At 43.1% G+C, this 22,507-nt stretch overlaps 1 protein-coding gene across 6 annotated transcripts in view; it reads right to left on the bottom strand.

Annotated features, from left to right (window-relative positions):
* Nucleotides 1–13,689: 13,689 nt before the first annotated feature.
* The window catches only part of CPQ (carboxypeptidase Q), a 272,115-nt gene continuing 263,297 nt past the window's right edge, over nucleotides 13,690–22,507 (bottom strand). For 5 of the 6 annotated variants that reach the window (XM_061603525.1, XM_061603529.1, XM_061603545.1 and 2 more), the window contains one exon: nucleotides 13,690–14,281. In XM_061603525.1, the coding sequence (XP_061459509.1) occupies nucleotides 14,121–14,281 (161 nt within the window). In that variant the 3' untranslated portion in view covers nucleotides 13,690–14,120. The remainder of the gene's footprint in view (nucleotides 14,282–22,507) is intronic. The other variant, XM_061603538.1, reaches the window with a different exon arrangement.

Genomic DNA, 22,507 nt, shown 5'->3' with positions numbered 1-22,507 from the left:
TCCAGTTCCATCTTAATGCAAATGATTTTATTCTTTCAGCCCAGAGAAGGGAATGATTGCAAACCCATAAGAAACACTTTCTGATTCAAGAAATGTCTCGAATGCCTCCAATACATTGGGGAGACCTGAGACGTGTCGTTCGTTAATTTCTATGCAGGAAACTCTGTTCACTTCAACCAGCGATTAATGGTAACATTTCTATCTTGTGTTGTTGTGAGATTTTTATTATGCTAATCAATAAAGAGCAGAAAATTAGCCATTTGGGTACTGTTTGAGGGGGATGTATATTTCATGAGGCAGACATAGATGTTGAGATCACTTTGATATTCACTGGTGGAAAATGGAAGCGGTTCAGATCTTTATGAATGTAACATAAATAAATACATGGTCTGGGATTTTGCTGTGAAAGTGCCTTCCCCATTGATGCACAAAGTTCATGGTTTCAGCTGTAAGCTTAGGTCACAGCTCAGCCTGTCGCTATGTAATTTTATCATTATGCAAAATGGCTACTGTTCAAATGATTTCATATTTAAATAGTTCTGACACAGAAAGATCTTCTGTGTCTGCTGCACCACATACGTGCACATATGGCACAATAAGATAGCAGTCTTTGAACCTGAAGTAGATAATAATGGGCCATGATCCAGCAGGGCAATTTACACAAGTGTAATGGATTGCACAAAGACACAATGAGCTTATTGGGCCTATTTCTCTTTCAGCACAATTTAAAATGCAGGCCAAGAAAATGATATACCCAATCAGAAGTATACTGTTGTGACGCATGCTTTTTAGTTATGTTAATTAACTCTTCCTTAGGCTTTGGTTACAGCCTTGTCACTGTCAGTTGTTCCAAACAGCTAAAATGAAGATTATTCCTCTCCACCTGCCAGTGCAGCTCTGAAGCGAGCTTTGTCTGAATCTAGAATCTCTGTATTCTAGGGTATGGTCTGAAGGCACACAAGGCTACCACCTTGCTGAAGCTAACCAGGTCTGAGTCTGGTCAGTGCCTGGATGGGAGACCACCTGGGAACCACCTGTATGCTGTTTTGGGTTTCTTGAAGAAAGGAAGGTGGGATACAAATGTAATAAAATAAATGAATAAATCAATATTTGATTGTTTCACCCCCTTTATACCTGATTGTTGATCACTACATTCTGCAGGTGACAGCCTCCTGCAGATACCAGTTTATCAGGAATCGGGATTATGATATCAGCAGTTTTATTTTCAATACCTTTCCTAATGGTCCCTAGTATGGAACTTGCCTTTTTCTCAGCTACCGCACATTGCATCAACATCTTCATTGAACTATCTGCTACGACCCTAAGATCTCATTTCTGGTCAGTCACCGCCAGTTCAGACCCCATGAGCATATATGTGGAATTAAGATTGTTTTGCCCTACATGCATCACTTTACATTTCCTGACGTTAAATTACATTGGCCATTTTACTGCCCATTCACACAGTTTGGAGATGTCCTTCACAATCTCTTTTTGCTTTAATTGAACAATTTAGTATTATAGGCAAACTTGGACACCTTACTACTCACCTCTTACTCTCGATTGTTTATGAACAAGATAAAAAGCACAGGTCCCATTACCAATCCTTGGGGGACTCCACATTCCATTGGGAGAACTGTCCATTGGGAGAACTGTCCATTTGTTCCTGCTTTCTGCTACATAACCAGTTCCTGATCCACAACAGGACCTCGCCTCTTATTCCATGACTGCTAAGCTTACTCAGGAGTCTTTGGTAAGGTACTTTTTGAAAGTACGCTATGTCATCTGGATCACCTCTATCTATATGCCTGTTGACACCCTCAAAGAACTCCAACACAAAGAACCCCAATAGGTTGGTGAGACAAGACTTACCCTTGCAGAAGCCATGCTGGCTCTGCTTCAGCAAAACTTGTTCTTCTATATGCTTGGTTATTTTATCTTTAAGAATACTTTCTAGTTTTCCCAGGACAGATGTCAAGGTAACTGCCCTGTAATTTCTGGGATCCCTTTTTAAAGATTGGTGTTACATTGGCCACTTTCCAGTCCTCAGGTATGGAGACAGATCTGAGGGACAAGTTACATATTTTTGTTAGAAGGTCAGCTTGTTCATCCCATGCACTTGTTAAACCATCAGGCTATTTAATAAATGCAATTCCTTTTTCCTCCCTCCTCTTTAGAAAACTCAATACATTTAGAATAGTTATGTTGTGCCAAAAGTACCGTATATTCCGGCGTATAAGACGACTGGGCGTATAAGACGACCCCCAACTTTTGAGAAGATTTTCCTGGGTTAAAAAGTCATCTTATACGCCGGAATAACAGCCCCCCAACCACAGCCACAACTCTTCAACCCGCTTGCCCCCATAGCAACCTGCCCCCAGCCGCAAGAAAGACCCTGATCCCCGTTTAAAAAGCCAGCATCCCTCTCCCCTTTCTTCCCTGCGTGGCCAGAGCCCCCTCGCCCCATAACCCGCACCGACCTTTGCCCACCAAGAAGTGGATGTCGCTGAGCACCTCGTTCTTGAAGAGGAAGGCGAAGCGCTCCTGCACCGTCGGCTTCGTCGCCTGCCAGTTGTAGGCCGGCTCCCGCGGCGCCAGCAGGCCGGAGGCAGCGGCGGCGGTGGAGGGCGCCGAGGAGGAGGCCGCAGGGGCAGCTGTCGGCAGCGGGTTCCCGCCTCCGCCGCCTCCCGCTGCTGCTGCCGCCGCCCGGTGGTTGTGCGTCAGCGGAGGCGCCGGCGCGGCCTGCGGCGGCAAGAGCAGCGAAAGCGGCCCGCCGTTGGCCGCCCGAGGAGAAGCAGCCGCCGTGGCCGTGGCCCCGTCGCTCGCCTGAGCAGCCGCGGGCGGAGGAGCAGCAGCAGCGGCGGGAGGCGGCGCAGGCGAGGCCGCCACGGAGGAGAAGGACGCGGGGAGGCTGCTGCTGCTGCTGCTGCCGCCCGGTGGTTGTGCGTCAGCGGAGGCGCCGGCGCGGCCTGTGGCGGCGAGAACAACGAAAGCGGCCCGCCGTTGGCTGCCCGAGGAGGAGCAGCCACCGCCGCCGCGGCCCCGTCGCTCGCCTGAGCAGCCGCGGGCGGAGGAGCAGCAGCGGCGGCGGGAGGCGGCGCAGGCGAGGCCGCCACGGAGGAGAAGGACGCGGGGAGGCTGCTGCTGCTGCTCCCCGCCCCGGCCGCCATTTTGCAGCGGAGGAGGCCGCGCAGGAGATGGCGGGGACGGAGGAGCAATGGGGATTCCCCTCAGGGGAGGGGACGCCGGGCCAGGCTGCAAGCAGGAGAAATACGGTACTATATTCCGGCGTATAAGACGACACCCGGCGTATAAGACGACCCCCAACTTTTGTGAAGATTTTCCTGGGTTAAAAAGTCGTCTTATACGCCGGAATATACGGTATGTATTCAGCACCAACAAAACCCAAAGCCACCAATATAGTGACATGGGACAGGTTAGCAAATTCTTGAGAAACTGTGGTTTGATTAGCATAGGTATATAAAACAAAGGTAAACCCTGAGCTGAGAAGATGGTGTGACTGTGTGCCAGGCTGCAATTAGATGGTGCCATTCCCAAGCCTGCTTATCAGTTAGATTTGAAATTTTCATGTGTTCTTTCTGCACTTTCTAGTCATTTGTGTTGCAGGGGTGGGAGGTCAATAATGGACTGGGCAAAGTGAGTTTCTCCTTAGAGTAGGGTTGTCAGGTCTCTGGTTTTTGCCAGGAGACTCCTGATTTTTGGAGTCCTTGCCAGTGTGTTGTAGTGGTTAAGGTGTTGGACTACAACCTGGGAGACCAGGGTTTAAATCCCCACATAGCCATGAAACTCACTGGGTGACCTTGGGCAAGTCACTGCTTCTCAGCCTCAGAGGAAGGCAATGGTAAACCCCCTCTGAATACCGCTTACCATGAAAACCCTATGCACAGTATTGCCATAAGTTGGAATTGATTTGAAGGCAATCCATTTCCATTTTCTCTGGGTCTCCAGGTGAGTTACCCCAATTTCTGGATTCTCATTTAAAAAAAAATTAAGTTCTTAGGTAGTCTGATTCAAGAGTTATACACCAAAATGTCAGCCCCACAACTTCTGTTAAATGAGCTTGTAGCTGGCTGCTCTAACCCTGCACTTTCAGATTTGTAGCCTATAAATGAAGTCAGGGTTGTGATTGACAAGGAATTTGTTGATCTACGGGCAATATCTACAACCCATTGCAAGTCCAGAAAACTGATGCCTTTTCTTGCTTGTCTAAAAATCTTATACATTGAATAAGTTTATAGCTTTCAGCAGAAGCAAAAGTCCTTTTCTTACTGTGTGCAGGAGATCTTGAAGAAAAGATCACAGCAGGACCTTGGCAGGCATGCACAGTAAACAATTTCAGTTATGATTGTAATAAAAGTGTATATGCAGGGTTTTTTTATTACTTGCAAAAATAGCATATTATACATTTTATGTTTCAAATAATTTTGAACAGAAATTTTAAAAAAGTGTACTTGCAGCTTATGATGCCATTACAAAATATTATACATTTCTAATTATAAGGAGTCAAACAAGTTTAAATTTTCCTGGGCTGTTGAAGAGGGCAGTTTATTTGTCTGATTCATAGCCTGTTTTGAAAACCTTCCCAGCATGAAGCTTTAATCCTATACTTGCTTTTCTTCAAGTAACGAGGCAATGTTAATCCCACATACTGGGAGAAAAGCCCATTGAATTCAATAGGACTTCCTTTTGAGTAAATATGGTTAGGATTGTGCTGTAAATCAATGGGACTTTTGCGTGAACTTAGCAAATAGTTGTGTTTGTGTTGTAAATATTTCTATGCCCCCCATCCTATTTTTAAAAGCAATTAGACAGGGCTTACTTAGGTGCCACTGCTTTTTTTTGGTAGGAAAATAATACTGATTTTTTTAATGTTCTGCAATGACCAACTGGTTTTGACAATAAACAATTATATGGGTGTATGTATTTTTACATCTCCAGTGTGTGTGTATATGGGGTCTTTCCAACATCCCTGTGAGGTAGGGTTACTGACTGGAAACAAAGGCAGCTCACAACAAGAAATAAATTAATTTAAAATCCAATAACCATAAACAAGTATAAAATAGTTGCAGAAGAGCTTAAAGTGGCATGATTCTGAATTTTGGGTTGGGTGAGTGACGTTCCTTATCACTTGAGGTTGCAGTCCTGTGCATGTTTCCCTGTTTAAGTCCCATTGAATACATTAGGACTTGCTTCTGAGTAAACATGCATAGGATTGCACTATAAATATCTTTACAGGTTTTGTAAATAATAAACAATTTTTACATTCATACTTATATAAATATTTCTTCATACTATGTCCCGATAAGTATCTGATTTCATACTATGGTTGTACATCATTATTTACTCTACACTTTAAGCGTGCCCTTCTTCCTTGGGGTGGTCATGGTTCCTCTTTGTTGTTTTTATCCTGAGGGGCAGATTAGGCTGAGAGATGGTGAGTAGCCCATGGTTACCCAGTAAACTTTGTACTCATTTCCATTTTAAAAAATCAATTAAAATGATTTACATGCCGGCAAAGTTTATGAAGTAGATCGACACAATACATTTATTTATTTATTTATTGCACTTGCATACCGCCCCATAGCCGAAGCTCTCTGGGTGGTTTACAGCAATCAAAAACATTAAAACAAATATACAATTTAAAACACATATTTTAAAAACAATTTAAAACACAATTTTAAAATTTAAAACAATATAAAAACAATTTAAAACACATGCTAAAATGCCTGGGAGAAGAGGAAAATCTTGACCTGGCGCCGAAAAGATAACAGTGTTGGCACCAGGCGCACCCCATCATGGAGATTCTCGTTTAAAGTACACCCAATTTAAAGTACACCCAATTCGCATTTAAAGCACATGATTTCCCCAAAGAATCCTGGGAAGTGTAGTTTTCCCCTCACAGTTATAGTTCCCATCACCCTTAACAAAGTACAGTTCCCATGATTCTGTGTTGTGTTTCATGTGCTTCAAATGTGTGTTAAATGTGCTTTAAATTAATGGTGTGGATCTGCTCTAGGTATGATGTGCATTCATTAGTGATTTGAAAAGAACAATTTTAAAATATACCCTTTTTAATAGTAGCTCATATTCAATTTCTAGAAAAGAGTATTGCCTGGAATTCTGGAGACCCAATGCCATGTCATCAGTACTGAACTAGATGGTACCAAATGGCCTGAGTCAGTATAAGACAGATTCCTTTGTTCTTAAAACAGGAAGAGACCCAATGGCCACAGTGACTCTGAAATTTATTTATGTATTTTATTTACAACATTTATATACCGCTTTATTGTAAAAAAAGCTCAAAGCCATTTACAGAAGGAATTAAAGCAATACAATTATTGGAAAAACAGTTAAAGACAGGTATTTAAAAATATAAAATAATAAAAACAAAAATGAGTTAAAAACAGATAAAAACCATAATAGCTTCTACATGCCTGGGTAAGCTTGTCTAAACAAAAATGTTTTTAGCAGGTGCCCAAAAGGTACCTGCCTAATGTCAATAGGCAGGGAGTTCCAAAGCGTAGATGATGCCACACTAAAGGATTGATTTTTTACAAGAGTAGAACAAATAGTATGTGGCACAAGTAACATGGAAAGCACACCTTGAACTTGGCCTGGTAGCAAATTGACAACCAGTGCAGATTTCAGAGCAGAGGTATTATGTGCTGATAGCAGTGGTGTCACTAGGGTTGGTGTCACCTGGTGCGGTAACTCATGGTGTCACCCCCATGGACCTCCTCCCATATCAGACCATACAGAATCCTTAGCAATGTTTTTTGTACTAATGTTACTCGTAAATCGTAATTCCCATATATCACTGAATGTAATGGCAATAGTAGTGACATAAACAACTAGCAAAATTAAAATTACACCTTTAAATTACAATATCATAAGCACAGCTCAAATTCTTGCTCTTATTACTAATGGGAGTTAATTATCTTGCATATGCCCATAGTAAATTTTCAGATACTTTCAGACCCTCAGCAATTTTCAAGTGGTCTATGTAGAAGAAAGGTTTGGGAACCCCTGGAATAAGACACCTGTTTATGTCCCTATGCTGCTCTCACCCCTCATTTAGGTGCCTGGGATGCATGCGTGTGGACACACCTCCTTACAATTATGGAAAGTGATTCTTAATAATAAGTCTCCAGACACAGAGTTACATAGGTATTTATCAGTTGTTTAGTAGAAAATTCAGAGCTGCAGGGTCCCTTCATGATAGTTACAGCCACGTACACCCTTTTTTGCTCCTGGATTAAGAATGAGATCTTTGTTAATGCATTCTCTCACAACAACAAACATCTCTAGGAGCCAATCAGCATGAAAGTGGAGAGCGTTAGCAACTGAGAAGAGTCTTCTCAGTGGCTGACTCACCTCCTTTCACTCTGATTTGCTCCAATCTGCTGAAAAGGCAAGGAAGCCTATTAGAAGACTCTTCTCAGTGACTAACACACTCCCTTTTCATGCTGACTGTAGGATGCTTGGAGACATAGGGACCCTGCTCCCAAAAAAGCAGAGGGACTAAGATCCCCTGGGCGACTACCCTCCTGGTGCTTATGGACATGACCGTAATATATATTGTGACGTGCAAGTTCGATATTATTTATTAAATGTGTTTAGGATTACACTGATGGCATTCCCAAATATGTACTTTCACACAGACTTTGGTTTTCCATAACACAATGTTTGTTCAAGCCTCCACACTTGGGGGGGCACTACTTGCACACCCCTTCCATAAGCACATCAAAGTTGGATACACACCTGAACCAAGACCCAGACAAAAGGGCACTCAAAACAAAAAGGTAATTACAGTGGCTGAGTAGATCTTGTAAAGTGGTTATACTGACTGGGCAGCCACTGTCCTTCACATTTTACAAAATACGTTTTCCTATACAAAGATTAAATTTCTGTTTATGAAAAAGTAATATATGAAGTGGTCTCAATAGTGAGAAAAGTAAACAAGTGAATGGTGATCCAAATGTTTTTCATTCTCACGTTATGAAGCTAGCTGCCAGATGACGTATCACCTTCACTATGCATGCAGCGTAGACTGAAAAAACAGCACCCAAGCCACCATTCAATACATGCAGGTGTTCTTTCCAACATGAATCTACAGGTCTCAAAAAGTAATGTGTGACAAAGTCCTCAAACACCTTATAACATGCCTCAAACATGGTCTCTTGTTCTACCAGCATGCCTTCACACCATCACTTTGCCAAAACATAAGGATAGGTAAATTGCTTTTAGGAAGGTTCACAATTATGATTTCCTATTTATTTAATCTAAAAATATTTAAAATACATAAAAACAGCCAGGGGAAGATATTGGAGAAATATAAAATAAATACAAATTTAAAAAGTGGGGGGGAGGTGAAAAGACCTTCAATGTGCTACTCACCATCTCTCAGCCTATCCTCCCCTCAGGATGAAAACAACGGAGAACCATGACCACCCCCAGGAAGAAGGGCACACTTAAAATGTAGAGGAAAAAATCATCTACAACCATAGTGTGAAATCAAATACTTATTGGGACACAGTATGAAGAAATATTTATATAAACATGACTATCAAATATGTTTATGAATTACACAATCTGTAAAGATATTTATAGTGCAATCCGATGTTTGTTTACTCAGAAGCAAGTCCCAATGTATTCAATGGGGCTTACTCAAACTGGGAAGTGTGCAGAGAACTACAGCCTCAAGTGATAAGGAACTTGTTCTTTCAACTTGTTCTTTTAAGTTGAGACCTTATCCAAGTCTGAGTCTGTGTTGGAATTGCTTTTTAATATGTTTTTAAGCCTTTTCTTGTTTTTTAAAAAATGTTTTTTTAAAGTTTTTAAAAAATATTTTCAAAGATGTTTTAATATATTTTAAAGTCTGTTTTTATGATGTTTTAAAGTGCTTTTAGTGCTTTTGTTTGCCGCCCTGGGCTCCTACTGGGAGGAAGGGCGGGATATAAATCAAATAAATAAATAAACTTCATTCACCCAACCCAAAATTCAGAATCATGCCTCTTTAGGCTGTTTTCCAACTGTTTATTCTTGCTTTATGGTTATTGGATTTTAAATGGCTTTATTTCTTGTTGTGAGCTGCCTTGGTTTCCAACCCTACCTCACAGGGTTGTTGGAAAGACTACACACAAACACTGCAGATGTATAAATACATACAGCCCATATAATAGTTTATTGTCAAACCAGTTGGTCATTGCAGAAAAATCAGTATTAGTTTTTAAAAAATTAGTATTTGTTTCCTACAGAATAAAAACTGCAGTACCTAAGTAAGCCCTGCCTACTTGCCTTAAAATAGGACTGGAGAAGGGGACAGAAAGCGTTAGAACACAAACACAATTCTTTTTTACATTCACTCCAAAGTCCCATTGATTTTCAGCACATTCATAACCATGTCTACTCAAAAGTAAATCCTATTGAATTCAATGGGATTTACTCTGGAGATATGGGATTAGCAATGCTTTTACCCCCACAAAAGCAAGTATTGGGAAGGTTTTGAAAACACTGCCCAGGATCTGACTCCTACACACAAGAGGGGAAAAAACTGAAATATATATACTTACCCAATTTATGAGATTTTCAGATAAACGGGGGGGAACCACCATTTTCTAGCCTTGCAATGAGGTTTACTAGACACTGCCACAGGTCAAACAAACACTTCACTGATTGACTGCAATCCCGAATGGGCGGGGTTAAAGCTACAAAGTGCTATACAGTAGTTTAAAAAAAGATTTAATGGGGCAGCTGACGTTTTTATGTATATCTCGAGAACCGGACCACCTAGAAACTTAATTTTTTTTTAAATTAAAGCTGAGAATCACCCCCCTCTGATGGTGTCACCTTGTGCGGTCCGCACCCCGCGCACCCCCCTAGTGACGCCACTGGCTGATAGGGTCTCACTCATGTCAGCAATCATGCCACAGCATTCTGCACTAACTGCAGTCCCTGGGTCAGGTTGTGCTGCGTGGGGCATTCTGTAACCTTGGCTGACTGGCTGACTTTTTTTTTAGTTTTGGTTTTTTGTTAGGAATCCTGACTGGTTGTGGGATGCTGAATTTTTTGCCTTACTCATAGGAATCTTGTTGTGGTTGGTATGGTATTGCATTTAGGAAATCATCGCTGTGTTTGTTTTTCTTTTTCTATTTGCATTTCATTTACCTTTAACCTCATCCCCATACATCCATTGAAACAACAACAGTGGTTCCATGCACTCTAGTCAACCCCCTTAAACCCACTGATGATGCACCTTGTTGGTTGCATGATGGTTTGTTTCTTGCCCAATAGTGGTAAAAGAGAAGTCACATACTGGGAAGTGTGGCTGCAATTGCTGTTGTTCCCAAGCTATTATCTGTTTAGGTAGACCAAACCATGTGAGTTTTCTCTCTGTCAATTATTCACTGGAATTGGATTGGCTATCAAAGTGAGTTTATAGCAGCCCACAGGGTAGAGAATCTTCCTACTCTTTATTTCTCAAATCTCTTTCTGAAGTGAAGGGTTAAGTATGTAAAAAGTTTGGAGCAGCCATGGTAAAAGCCATGGTCAGGGCATTCCAGACAGGGGTTGCCAACCTTGCTTGGATATGGATACTTTTGCAGAGGATCCCTAGTCAAGCCTTACCAAAAGCACAATCCTAACTAGTAAGTCCTATTGAGTTCTATGGGGCTTAGTCCCTTAGTAAGTGTGTTTGCATAATATGAAAATTGGGCTGCCTGGATTTTGGGGGGGGGCACAGAATATATCAACCCTAGTTTACAGTGTAGTGTAGTGGTTAAGGTGTTGGACTACGACCTGGGAGACCAGGGTTCAAATCCCCACACAGCCATGAAGCTCACTGGGTGACCTTGGGCCAATAACTTCCTCTCAGCTTCAGAGGTAGGCAATGGTAAACCACCTCTGAACACCGCTTACCATGAAAACCCTATTCATAGGGTCGTCATAAGTTGGAATCGACTTGAAGGCAGTACATTTACATTTTAGGTGTGTATAGAATTTCAGCCTTCAGGGGCATCCATCTTTAATCCTGAGTGTTCCTATCTAACATCTCCACAACACTAGGCTCCTTTCTTCCTGCAATGGCCTTCTGGTTACTGTCCTGTCCTGAGAGTACTTAAACCCTTTTTGCCAGAAGGAAGTAGTCTAGATTAAATGTTCCCTACTCAGGGTCCCTAAACAGGTGAGAAGGAATGATCCTGTCACTTCAGCTGGACCTGCGAACACCCTCTTTTAGCTAAGATTTCTATCTTAATTTCCAATCGGAGAATTGTTTTTGTTTGAATGGTATGCTCCAACCCTCTGTGGTTGATGCTTAACGTATCATGCTTAATGACATCACCAGGGCCCACTGTGACGTCCTTCCCTGGCACCACCTGTGTCACTCTCACTTGTGGCTACTAGCAGTCAGGATTGTCTTGTTTATTTTTACCTCTCTCTGCTCTAGCACAGGTCTCAAAAGATCCCCTGCTAGGCCACACTACCCAACACTCTGTGTATCCAATATAGCCTCTAGACTGTGCCTTAGTCTCTTCCTGGTTATTTTGATACCTTGTGTCTGTGTGTATAGGTAATTCCCAACCCCCCTGAAACCTCTTGCCTATGAAGCTCACAGTTCTGGGTTGCTCTGTGGTACTGGATGTTGATACAATATTTCTTCCTTCACCGCTGCCACCATTTGATACTATTTCTTCTTCAGCCTTGGTTACTCTGCCTCCCCCCGGTCTGTGCCCCCCCAGCTGAGGAATCAGGCTTTAAGTAAACCAAGAAAATATTTATTGATAACACTAATAACAAGATTACTTATAGATTTCATTGACAAGCATATGGTTTCATATATGTTTCTCTTATGTTCCTAATTCCTACTATTTGCCTCAGAACTCCCAATCCAATATCTCAACAGCCACCTCTTACTCTCCACATCAACCTTCCTGTCCACAACCACCCTGTCCAACCCCCACCACAACTCAACTGTCATCCTCTCATTTATACCTTCAGCCATTCAAACACACACCCAATCATCATCCAGCATTCTACAGCCCACGTACTCCCCCTTCTCACTCACTCCACTTACCATATTTCCTATAATAAACCTGCACTTACCATATTTACATTACATTCACATACAGGAACATCACACCCACCCCATGACATTATTAGGGCCCTTGGAGGGACCTGAGTGTTCCTCCTTCTCTTAGGGGTTCCTATTGTCATCAGCTCCTGAGGAAAGCTAATTGCCTCTTTTAGCTTCTAGCCTGCGAACTCCTTTTCCCTCACATTGGACTGCTGCAGATTAGCTTCAGGTGGGAATGATTAGGACACAGCTGTGACTATTTCAGTAAACAGACGGTGCTTCAAGAAAATAATTGGCTTTTTGTTGACTGGGGGGAAGGAGTAGGTTTTGCCCCAAGATATAAGTCTTCTTGAAGCATTGTAAATGGGTGATTGGTGTGGTGGGATGGCAGTGTGAACCTGACCTCTTCAGAGCTGAGTTGTTGCTACTTACGAGGAAGGGGAGGGGTGAGGCAGTGGGGCAGTCGATGCAGTGCAAACACCCCAGCAGGAGTGTCAGATTGGCTCCACCAGTAGCACCACACCGGTCTCTCCACTACCATGTCCCTCCCCCTCTCCTTCCTGTAAGTAGCAGGAACTCAGCTGCTGGAAGGTTAAATGACAAGCACACTTGCTCCGCCCCTGTCACCATTCCACCCAGGGTTCTACAATGCACAAGGAGCCTCCATGAGTACAGGAGGCTCTCTGATTTGGATGGGCAGATCATGAAGGGCAACCACAATGACAATTGGTGTGTGTGTGTGATGTATATCACTTACATGTAGTTGGCTTTGCTGTAGGAACTTAGTATTGTAACCTGCCCTAGAAGCTTATGTCATATATAAACAAACAAAAGTATCTATGAGACACCCCACCACAACTTGTAATGTTGACAGATATCTGTTCTTTGCAGGAGGCTTTGTTAAAGGAACGTTAGGGTTGTTTCAATGTAGCAAAAAGGCTAAGGTTCCATCAGTGCAAGAATTCCTCCTTGTGCAAGCAATCTGCTTCTGGCAGCCATTTGATAGCTCCCAAAATTGCTGTAAACTGGTGAGGTGTGGTTTCCCCCCCCCCGAATGTTTAGGGGATCCTTGGTGACTGTGAACTAGGGATGTCAGAGAATTTTGACAAAAACAGAACCAGAAGCAGAAATTGCTGATGTTCACTTATTCAGTCTGCAAATGATACACAATTGATTATGTATTTCTGCCCATTTGCATCGCGTTTCCTTTGCATGGAAATGAAAGGGGAGTAATAATGTAATGACAACGCTACCTTACATAAGATTTGCAATTTTGCCACAGCAGACAGTGAGACGAATAATGCAGTTTTGAGTGGAAGATGAACTGTAGAGGAACAGAAACAGTGCTGCATGTGGTGAATACAGGGCGGAATGGCAAAGGATGCCTTCTTATATCTTTACTGTGAACTCCCCAAAAGACAGTAGAGGGATAAAGCTAAACAAATCAAAGGCTGGAGAAGGCATCCAGCTGTCCCTATGCCCCCATAACTATATACAAGATTGCTAATTTGAGAACTCTTTGGGACTGTTTGAACAGCTTTATTATTCTTCCGTCTCAGTCCCCTAAATGTGCATAGCAAGCAGAGAACATATAGGAATAGGATAATACAACAATTTTATTTGAAGTACCCAGGAGGTAAATAGGTTCACTTATTTGCCAACAGCTCTTGTAGCATTGCAGAGCAGAGAAAAGAGCAGCTCTAAGAAAAGCCACAGAATTTAATATAGGTAGCAGGAAACAAATTTCACAAGTGGAAGGTATTAAATCAGTAAATTAAAACAGGCCTACATCGTTAAAGAGACATCACTGAATAGTTTTTAAGGAGATACAGCACTATTATTATTACTAGATTTATTACCTGCTTTTCACTAGAAGGTCACAGGGCAAGTCAGAGCAATATAAAACATAATATTAAAAACAAATTACAATCACAACTAGAGTGGGTCATAAAAATATATTTCTCAAGTGTAGGTCATGTGCATTCCTGGTCTATGCTGGAAAAGATCAATCTTCTTTCTTTCTTTCTCTTTACACTGGTATCATCTCATCTATGTCAGCAATTACATAGGACACAACAGTCCAAACAGCGGCACAGAGATTCATCTGGGTTGGATCCTGAACTGTCATTGTGTCTCCTTGGGAATGATGAAACCAGAAGTATCTAGTGATATCATCACGCAGGCTGGCACCTGTGAAGGAAGAAAAGGCACTTTCTTATTATGGGAACTTTATAATTTGGACATTTTATTTTACCTTGGCTTTGATTAAATGCTGGCCATACCCACCCCTGGCATGTGGTCTTCCTAAGGCTGGCTGTCATTGTGGCCTTTGTGCTGCAAAAAGGTTAGCCATCCCTGCCTTAATGTTTCAACTCCAACAGTATTATACTCTATATCTACTCACCCCTTTTCGTTCAGTGGCCTCGAGATACAATGATGGTTGGAATCAGTTTGCAGTGATCATCAATATTAATCATCAATATTAGCAAAGAAGCTGATCAGAAATTGTCTTTTTAATGCAACTACTCAGTTCAGTTTTGGTAATGAAAATAAAATCCTAGGCTGAGAATGTGTTCAAAGGCACCCTGCTCTTTAATTCTAACTGTATTTCTTTTACACCTAGCTCTGGGTGGTAGACCTTGGAGTTCTAGTGAAAAACAAAGTAGGTCTACAGTAGGGCCCTGCTTTACAGCGCTTCGCTTTACAGCACTTCGCTAATGCAGCGGTCTCAATTAGACGCAATTAGACTAAAGCCCCAGTCATACAGCGCTTGTTCCGCTTTTACAGCGGTTTTCAGGCGACGCGCACCATTCTATTCAATGAGTTCCAGTTTTCAGCGGTTTTCGCTTTTCAGCGGGGGTCCAGAACATAACCCGCTGTATGAGTGGGGCCCTACTGTACTTTACTTTTCTTACAGTGACACCCATGAGAAAATCATTCACAGCTTTACGACTCCAGACTATGCCCTCTGCTTTTCTGGATGGGAGGTTTTCTAACATTCCGGTCCAACAAAGACTTTGTATCTGTCAATCTGGTGAAGTTGAGGACATTACACATTACCTACTTAGATGTCCCCTATATAAGTCCCCAAGATTAAAATTTCTTTCCTGCATCCTTCGCTACTTGTCAAATAGACCTCCCCGGAGCAGATATGCATCCTGTTAGCAAGCAATGATATATTTATAACCACTCAGGCGGCAAAATTTGCTCTAGCTGCAGGAAAAGTAAGAGTACGTTACCTAAAACACCTTGTGGGATGAGCGGGATGTGCCCCCGCACTAGTCTGACTGTAGTATCTACACACTAAGACATGGGGTGGGTCAGGGTATCTCCCTCTCACAAAAGGAAACTTTTATTTGAACTGTACCGCTGCTTTTCCACTCTAAGTTGTTGAACTGTGTTTTATTGTAATATGATCTGCTTTTTAATATGTATTTTGTATCTTCCTTTTATATCTGTTTAATTGTGGTAGCCTATGGCTTTGAACAATAAAGACTTCATTCAAAGTAGGTCTAATGAGACCGATGTTTGCCCATCCCTATCCTAGTGGATGCAGTCTAAATCGAGACAAGAGAGAGCTAGGGATGGGCCACTCGATTAGTTTTGGTTTCTCTCAGTTCTTCATTGGTCCAGTCTTCAGCTGGCCCTGTTTCCCCATCAATTTGCAATTTTTTTAAAAAAATGTCTCCATGAAAATTCATGCTCATTTCTCCTAATATAGGGTTGTTGTTGAATGCAATTTTGCTTAATATGCACATTTTTACAAGCAATTTCCCCTAACATAATGTTTGCGTATTATTTGCATAAACCGCAGGTGGGGAGAGTGCTCTTGCACTCAGGTCCTGCTAGCAGGCTTCCCATGGACATCTGTCTGGCCACTGTGAGAGCAGGATACTGGACTAGATGGGCCATTGGCCTGATACCCAGCAGATCCAGCTGCCTCTTGAATGCCTCCAGTGTTGGAGGGCCCACCACCTCCATAGATAATTGGTTCCATTATTGTACTGCTGTAATGGTTAGGAAGTTTTCCCTGTTGTTTAGTCGAAATCATTTTTGTGTGCGTTCTTTTCCCTGATATATGCTTAAAATTTTTGTTGTTGTTGTTTTGGTTGGAGAAGTACCTTGTAAAATTCAGAGAAGTGTGAATTTTGAAGGACAGCTGTTTTATGGTATGCATAATCGCCATGACTCTGGATGTTCACATCACTGAACCCCAGACCGCAGCCCCCGACATCTGCTTGGCCTTAATAATTCACCCCCCTGACTTTCCCCCTTTCATATGCATAAATGTATATTTTCCTCCTCTTTATACCCATCTCGCAATGCCCATCTGGTCACAATTGGAGAACTATTTGGACAAGCTCTTATGTGACTACCCCTCCCATCTACTGCTCATTGGTGGTGATTTTAATGCCAGAATGGGCGCTAGTTATCCCTGCATAGAAAACAATCAGGGGGCCCTCTCGAGTGACATGGCCACTCTACCACGGGCGTCCCAGGATAAGACTGTTAACAAAAATGGGCATGCTCTTTTCCATTTGATTGTTAGATTCCAATTAATTTGTTTTAATGGATCGTATTTGGACATCCCTAATGGTTACTACACCTCCATCACAGGAAAGGGAGTAAGTGTAGTGGATTATATCCTGGGGTCGCCTTCATTAGTGGACTATGCCAAGGAATTTTCCGTTGAAACCAGGCCAGACAGCGAACACCTTCCTTTAAGACTAACCTTCTGTGCCCTCCCCCATGTCTTTCAGTCACACATATCTGCCCTGTGGCTGGATAGTGTACAAGGGTCAAGGCGCCTTAAATGGTCCATAGTCATCGGGTCTGCAATAAACCAACTAGTAGAGTCAAGTACCCTGACAGAGCTTCGCCAGGCGGCCTCAGATACCCCGGAGGACATCCTTAGGGTATACGAGGACACTATTAAGGCTCTTAAACCGCTAGTGTCTTCAACAGCACCATGTAGGAGCTCAAATGGCCCCCATCATGGTTTGACAGGGACTGTAGAACCAAGAAAAGAGAACTATGAGCCCAAATCAGAACCACCAGGCGAGATAATACTGGAGAAGCTATCTCCCAACTTCTCTTATTAAAAAGGGCATATAAAAGATTACTCGAAGAGAAAAAACAGGCATTTTACTCTAATAATTGGTGGGCCCTGGGCCTAGCGGTACGCCACGGAAACGATTCTGAACTCTGGAGGTTAATTCAGGGGGGGCTCACACAAAATTACTTTGTGCCGGTCCCCCCCATCCTCCCAGAAACATGGGTCGCATATTATTGTGCTACCTTCGGGAGCACGGTATCTGTGTGGCTGTCCCCTCTTGATGACCCGGCCTCACTCCCAGCATGGCCTCCCGTTACCAGTGCGGACATCGGGGACCTAATCATGACCCTCCGTGCCGGCAAAGCCCCGGGGGAAGACATGCTCCCCCCAGAATTATTCCTCACCGAAATCACCTGGTGGGGTCCTCTCTTAGCAATACTCTTCACATATTTCCACGGGCTCCATCCCCACAGGTTGGCGCACCAGCATACTGGTGCCCATATTTAAGAAAGGTGACCCCTCAGACCCCCGCAACTACAGACCCATAAGTTTGTTAGACGTGATATCTAAAATGTACGGACGTTACTTGCTAAACAAACTGCTTGATTGGGACTCTAAATATAACATCATTCACCAAGAACAGTCTGGTTTCAGGAAAAACAGGAGCACAATAGACCAGGCCTTTGTTCTCCATCATTTAATAAAAAAGTCCATATCTGGGCCCAGCAGGTCTCTATACGTGGCATTTGTGGATTTTGCCTCCGCTTTCGACTCAATTGATAGGGATCTGCTATGGCACAAATTAAGCCAATCGAATATCGATAAAAGATTATTATGGCTTATACGGTCTCTCCACCAGGCAAATCTTGTACGGGTCCGACTGGGGAGGAATGGAACCCTTTTGCGACCAATTCCAGTTGAGAGAGGTGTCAAACAAGGGTGCATACTGGCCCCTTTCCTTTTCAATTTTTTCATAAATGATATCATTACAGCACTGGCTTCTCCGTCTTTTTTTCCTCCAGTGGTAGGGCCCAGGAAAATATCGTCTTTACTATATGCGGACGACCTGTCCTTGCTTTCCTTAAATAAAATCGGTTTAAAAAGAATGCTGACCTGCCTAGAGGAATATTGCAAACCCCACCGGTTGCAAGTCAATCATTCCAAAACTAAAATAATGATTTGCGGGAAGCATAAGAAAGCAAAATCTGTGGTTGTGTGAAAAAGCGAGTGCCCAGTTCCGGTGTTACCCGGCAGTGAGTTAACCAGAGAACAGAGATAAGTGCAGACTTCTGAAAGTTTTAAGAGTCCTTTACTTGGTATAGACACAAGCCTCAGACACAGACACCCCAGCTTCACTTTCCTCTCCATAGACTTTTCCCCCACACTGGCTGGTTTCGCTTTCCAGCCTTTATCGAGATGTTTGCCCTTGCCAACCCCAGGTGGTGGCCTTGGCAGCCTGGCAAGCCTCTGTAAGCAGATTAACCCGTGCTCTGCTTTGCTCTGCCATAGTCTTGATGGAAAAACTACAGACAGTACTGCTCAATGGTCAACAGTCCCCACCTTTTTCCATAAAGACTATCAATTTTACACATCCATCTCCACTTTACAAACATGTTACAAACAGTAACTACATGTTACACTTTCAGCAATGCATCAATACATTTTCAGTTACATTATTCAGTTCAGTGTACAGTTACATTCTTCTTTATTCCTTTATTTCACAGAGGTTTTACAAACACTTATACCATCATAATTAGTCAATCACCTTGGGTTTTACACACTCTATGTATAATGTGTCAGCATCCATTTCTCTGTGTATGTGTGCCTCATTTCCCTTTACTTTGGCAATTCTGAATCTGTCCGGCGGCACCCCCAAATTCGCCCTTTCAGAACGTCTCAAAAGTTGACTGTCACTTGTACCAGGTTTATCAGTTTCTTCTTCTTTTATCCCTGTTTCAATGTCATGTACTGTGGGTGCATTTGGGGAACCGTTCAGTTCCACATATGTATCCTGTTCCCACTCTTGTTCTGACACAGTTATATTCCAACTCAAGACCACCTGTCTTTGATTGGGAACCCACACTCTATAATATACATTCTGAAATCCAATCACATTTCCCTTTTGGGCATTTGGAGCCAACTTCCCTCGTATTTTACTTTTGGGAATGTGCACCCAGCACCTAGCTCCAAATCTCACTATGTGATTCAGCCTTGGCTTTCTGCCTGTCAACTTTTCATACGGTGACATACCAATGACTCTATGCAGCATCCTATTTTGAATATATGCTGCATACATTATGCATTCTCCCCAAAATGCATTTGGCAACACAGAATCTGTCAGCATGGCTTTCATGGCCTCCTGCATTGTCTGGTTTATTTGTTCAGCTGTCCCATTCTGGCATGGGGAAAACAGGGCAGTAAAGTTGTGTTCTATGCCTTTACCTTCCAAGAAATCTCTCAAGGCTTTGCTTGTAAATTCTCCCCCCTGATCAGACCGTATGCGCTTAATTGTAACACCGTGTTGCGTCTCTATCTTCTTGATGAACATCTTTAGTTTCCCTTCTGCTTCATTTTTCCTTTTAAGCAGATACACATGGCAAAACCTGGAGTAATCGTCTACAATGACCATAAAATACTTAGCACCCCCTTGCGACTTTTCAAATGGTCCTGCCAGGTCTACGTGAATCAATTGATATGGTGCATCTGTAGTGCTTTCTGCTTCTTTGTTACTGTTTGCTATTGCGGCTTTCGCCTGGCTACATGCATTACATTCATAACATTCTCCACATTCCTTTAGTTTCATGTCTTCACTATGCTTTGGGGTTTTCTCTATTGAATCGCAATGAACGTGCCCTAGCTTTCTGTGCCAGTCATGTATGCAGTTCTCATGTGGCTTGCTATTAGCTTTCAATGTAGCACACCCTGCGTGTCTGCATTGTACATAGAAAACAGAGTCTTTCAGAAACCCTTGCATACAGACCTCACGTCCCTTTACAATGTTACATCTCCCTTTTTCAAATATTACAGTGTAATTCATTTCATTAAGTTTCTTAACTGACAGAATGTTGCTCTCTAACTCCGGCACTAACAAAACGTCTGTCATAATTGTATTTAACGTACTTATCTTAACTGAGCCATGCCCCAAAACGTTTCTTCTGGAGCCATCAGCCAAAATCACAGTTTCTTGCACAGCTTTCGAAGTGTGAAATAGTTTAGGGTCTGTGATCATGCTGTGGGACGCCCCCGAATCAAGGACCAATCTTCACCTTTAACACAGTTCTTTGATTTATGAGTTTCCACACTCACCATTTTCACACTTGACTTCCTCCAGCCTTTATCTCGCTGCTTGGCTGCACAGTCTCTTAGCAAGTGTTCTTTAGAGTTGCAATAGAAACACGCTTTTAGTCCATTCGCTCTGTCTTTGAACAACTTCTGTTTGCTTTCTCTTTGCTCCGTCCTGTTCTTTTCTCTGCTTTCTTGACGTCTCTCGTATTCCTGAAGCAGCTTGCCGCCAATATATTCCTCTGACAAACCCGTGTCACGCATAGCTTCCATTGAAGTCACGAGAGGATTCCACGTGTCGTCTAGAGATGACAGGATGATGTATACCTTTTGTAGTTGAGTATGAATGATTTCTCTCTCTTCCAATTCTGCAAACAGCCTCTTAAATTCCATGAGGTGCTCAGACATAGTTCTGCCTTCAACTAGTCTCGATCTGGTATAATTGGCGTGCCAGATATATTTTACTGCTCGCTGTCTGGCGTATATGAATTCTGTTCAAAGTCTCCCACACGTCTTTCGCTGTAGGCTGGTCCTTTGCATACAATAACTGTGAGTCAGATAATGCAAGAATAATCAACGCTCTTGCCTTCTCATCTCTCCGCGTCCATGCCAGTTGCGGAGCTGCTGGTGGGGTCCTCTCAATTACCTCCCAGAGGTCTTCTTTTATTAGGAGAGCCTGCATGCGAAGTCTCCAGCTAGAATAATTCTTTTCCGTGAGCCGCTCAAGAGGCATGCCTGCTGTCAACATTGCACCCATGTTCAGCACGTCTGCTCACCTCTCCAACACTCGGCCACGTTCTTCTGCTTCTAGCTTGCTTTTGTCTTTCAGCCCCTAAGCCTGGGCTACAGCCTTCACAACTGCACTGGTTCTACCGGTTATCACTGGTTTTCACTGGGCAATCTGGGCCCATAACCCCTGTGGTCGTGTGAAAAAGTGAGTGCCCAGTTCCGGTGTTACCCGGCAGTGAGTTAACCAGAGAACAGAGATAAGTGCAGACTTCTGAAAGTTTTAAGAGTCCTTTACTTGGTATAGACACAAGCCTCAGACACAGACACCCCAGCTTCACTTTCCTCTCCATAGACTTTTCCCCCACACTGGCTGGTTTTGCTTTCCAGCCTTTATCGAGATGTTTGCCCTTGCCAACGCCAGGTGGTGGCCTTGGCAGCCTGGCAAGCCTCTGCAAGCAGATTAACCCGTGCTCTGCTTTGCTCTGCCATAGTCTTGATGGAAAAACTACAGACAGTACTGCTCAATGGTCAACAAAATCAACCTGGACCCTAAATGGGCAACCACTAGACCAGGTCCACACTTTTAAATATTTAGGTATAAATTTCAGTGACCAACTCTCATGGAGACCACAGTTGGAGGCTACCAAAGTATTGGGCGCCAGAGTGACTGGCCAAATAAGAAGGTTTTTTTATACCCACGGGGGCCAGCTGATTGACCCGATGTTGAAAATCTATAGGGCCAAAGTCCTACCAAAAATCCTGTATGGGTCAGAGCTTTGGGGTAGTTCACTTAAATCAAGGCTTGAATCACTACAAAATGTATTCATGAAACAGATTTTGGGGCTCCCTCAAGGTACACCTGCTGCCCACTTAAGAGCCGAACTAGGCCTCCCCTCATTGTCAGCCAAAATCGATCTGGCCCATTTAAAGTATTGGAGGAAAATCTCTATCATGGAGGACACCTCCCTCACAAAGCTCTGCTGGCAAGAGCAACTTCGGATTGGGGGCTGGGCTCAAGGGGGTCAGGCAATACTGGAAACCTATGACCTCCCCCAAAAGAAACTCATAGGCTTCAATTCATCTGAGCTCCGTAACTGGGTGTTCGATTATGATGCGAACCAAGATAGGGCAATGATAGCTGTGGCCCGTTTCTCATCCTGGTTCCCTCACTTTAAACCCAACCACGCTAAATCACGGTACTTCGACACCCTGACATGCCCCTCTCTACGAAGAGCATTCACAGAACTCAGATTCCAAACAATGCCCATGGCCTATTTGGAAGGCAGGTATCTGGGGACCCCGATTGAGGAGCGCTACTGTGTCTTTGGTTGTAATGTGCCGGAAGACTT

Source organism: Rhineura floridana, chromosome 1, assembly GCF_030035675.1.
Source record: "Rhineura floridana isolate rRhiFlo1 chromosome 1, rRhiFlo1.hap2, whole genome shotgun sequence".
NCBI lineage: Eukaryota > Metazoa > Chordata > Lepidosauria > Squamata > Rhineuridae > Rhineura > Rhineura floridana.
Note: the sequence above shows the minus strand (reverse complement) of the source record. Positions and strands in the feature narration are given on the sequence as shown.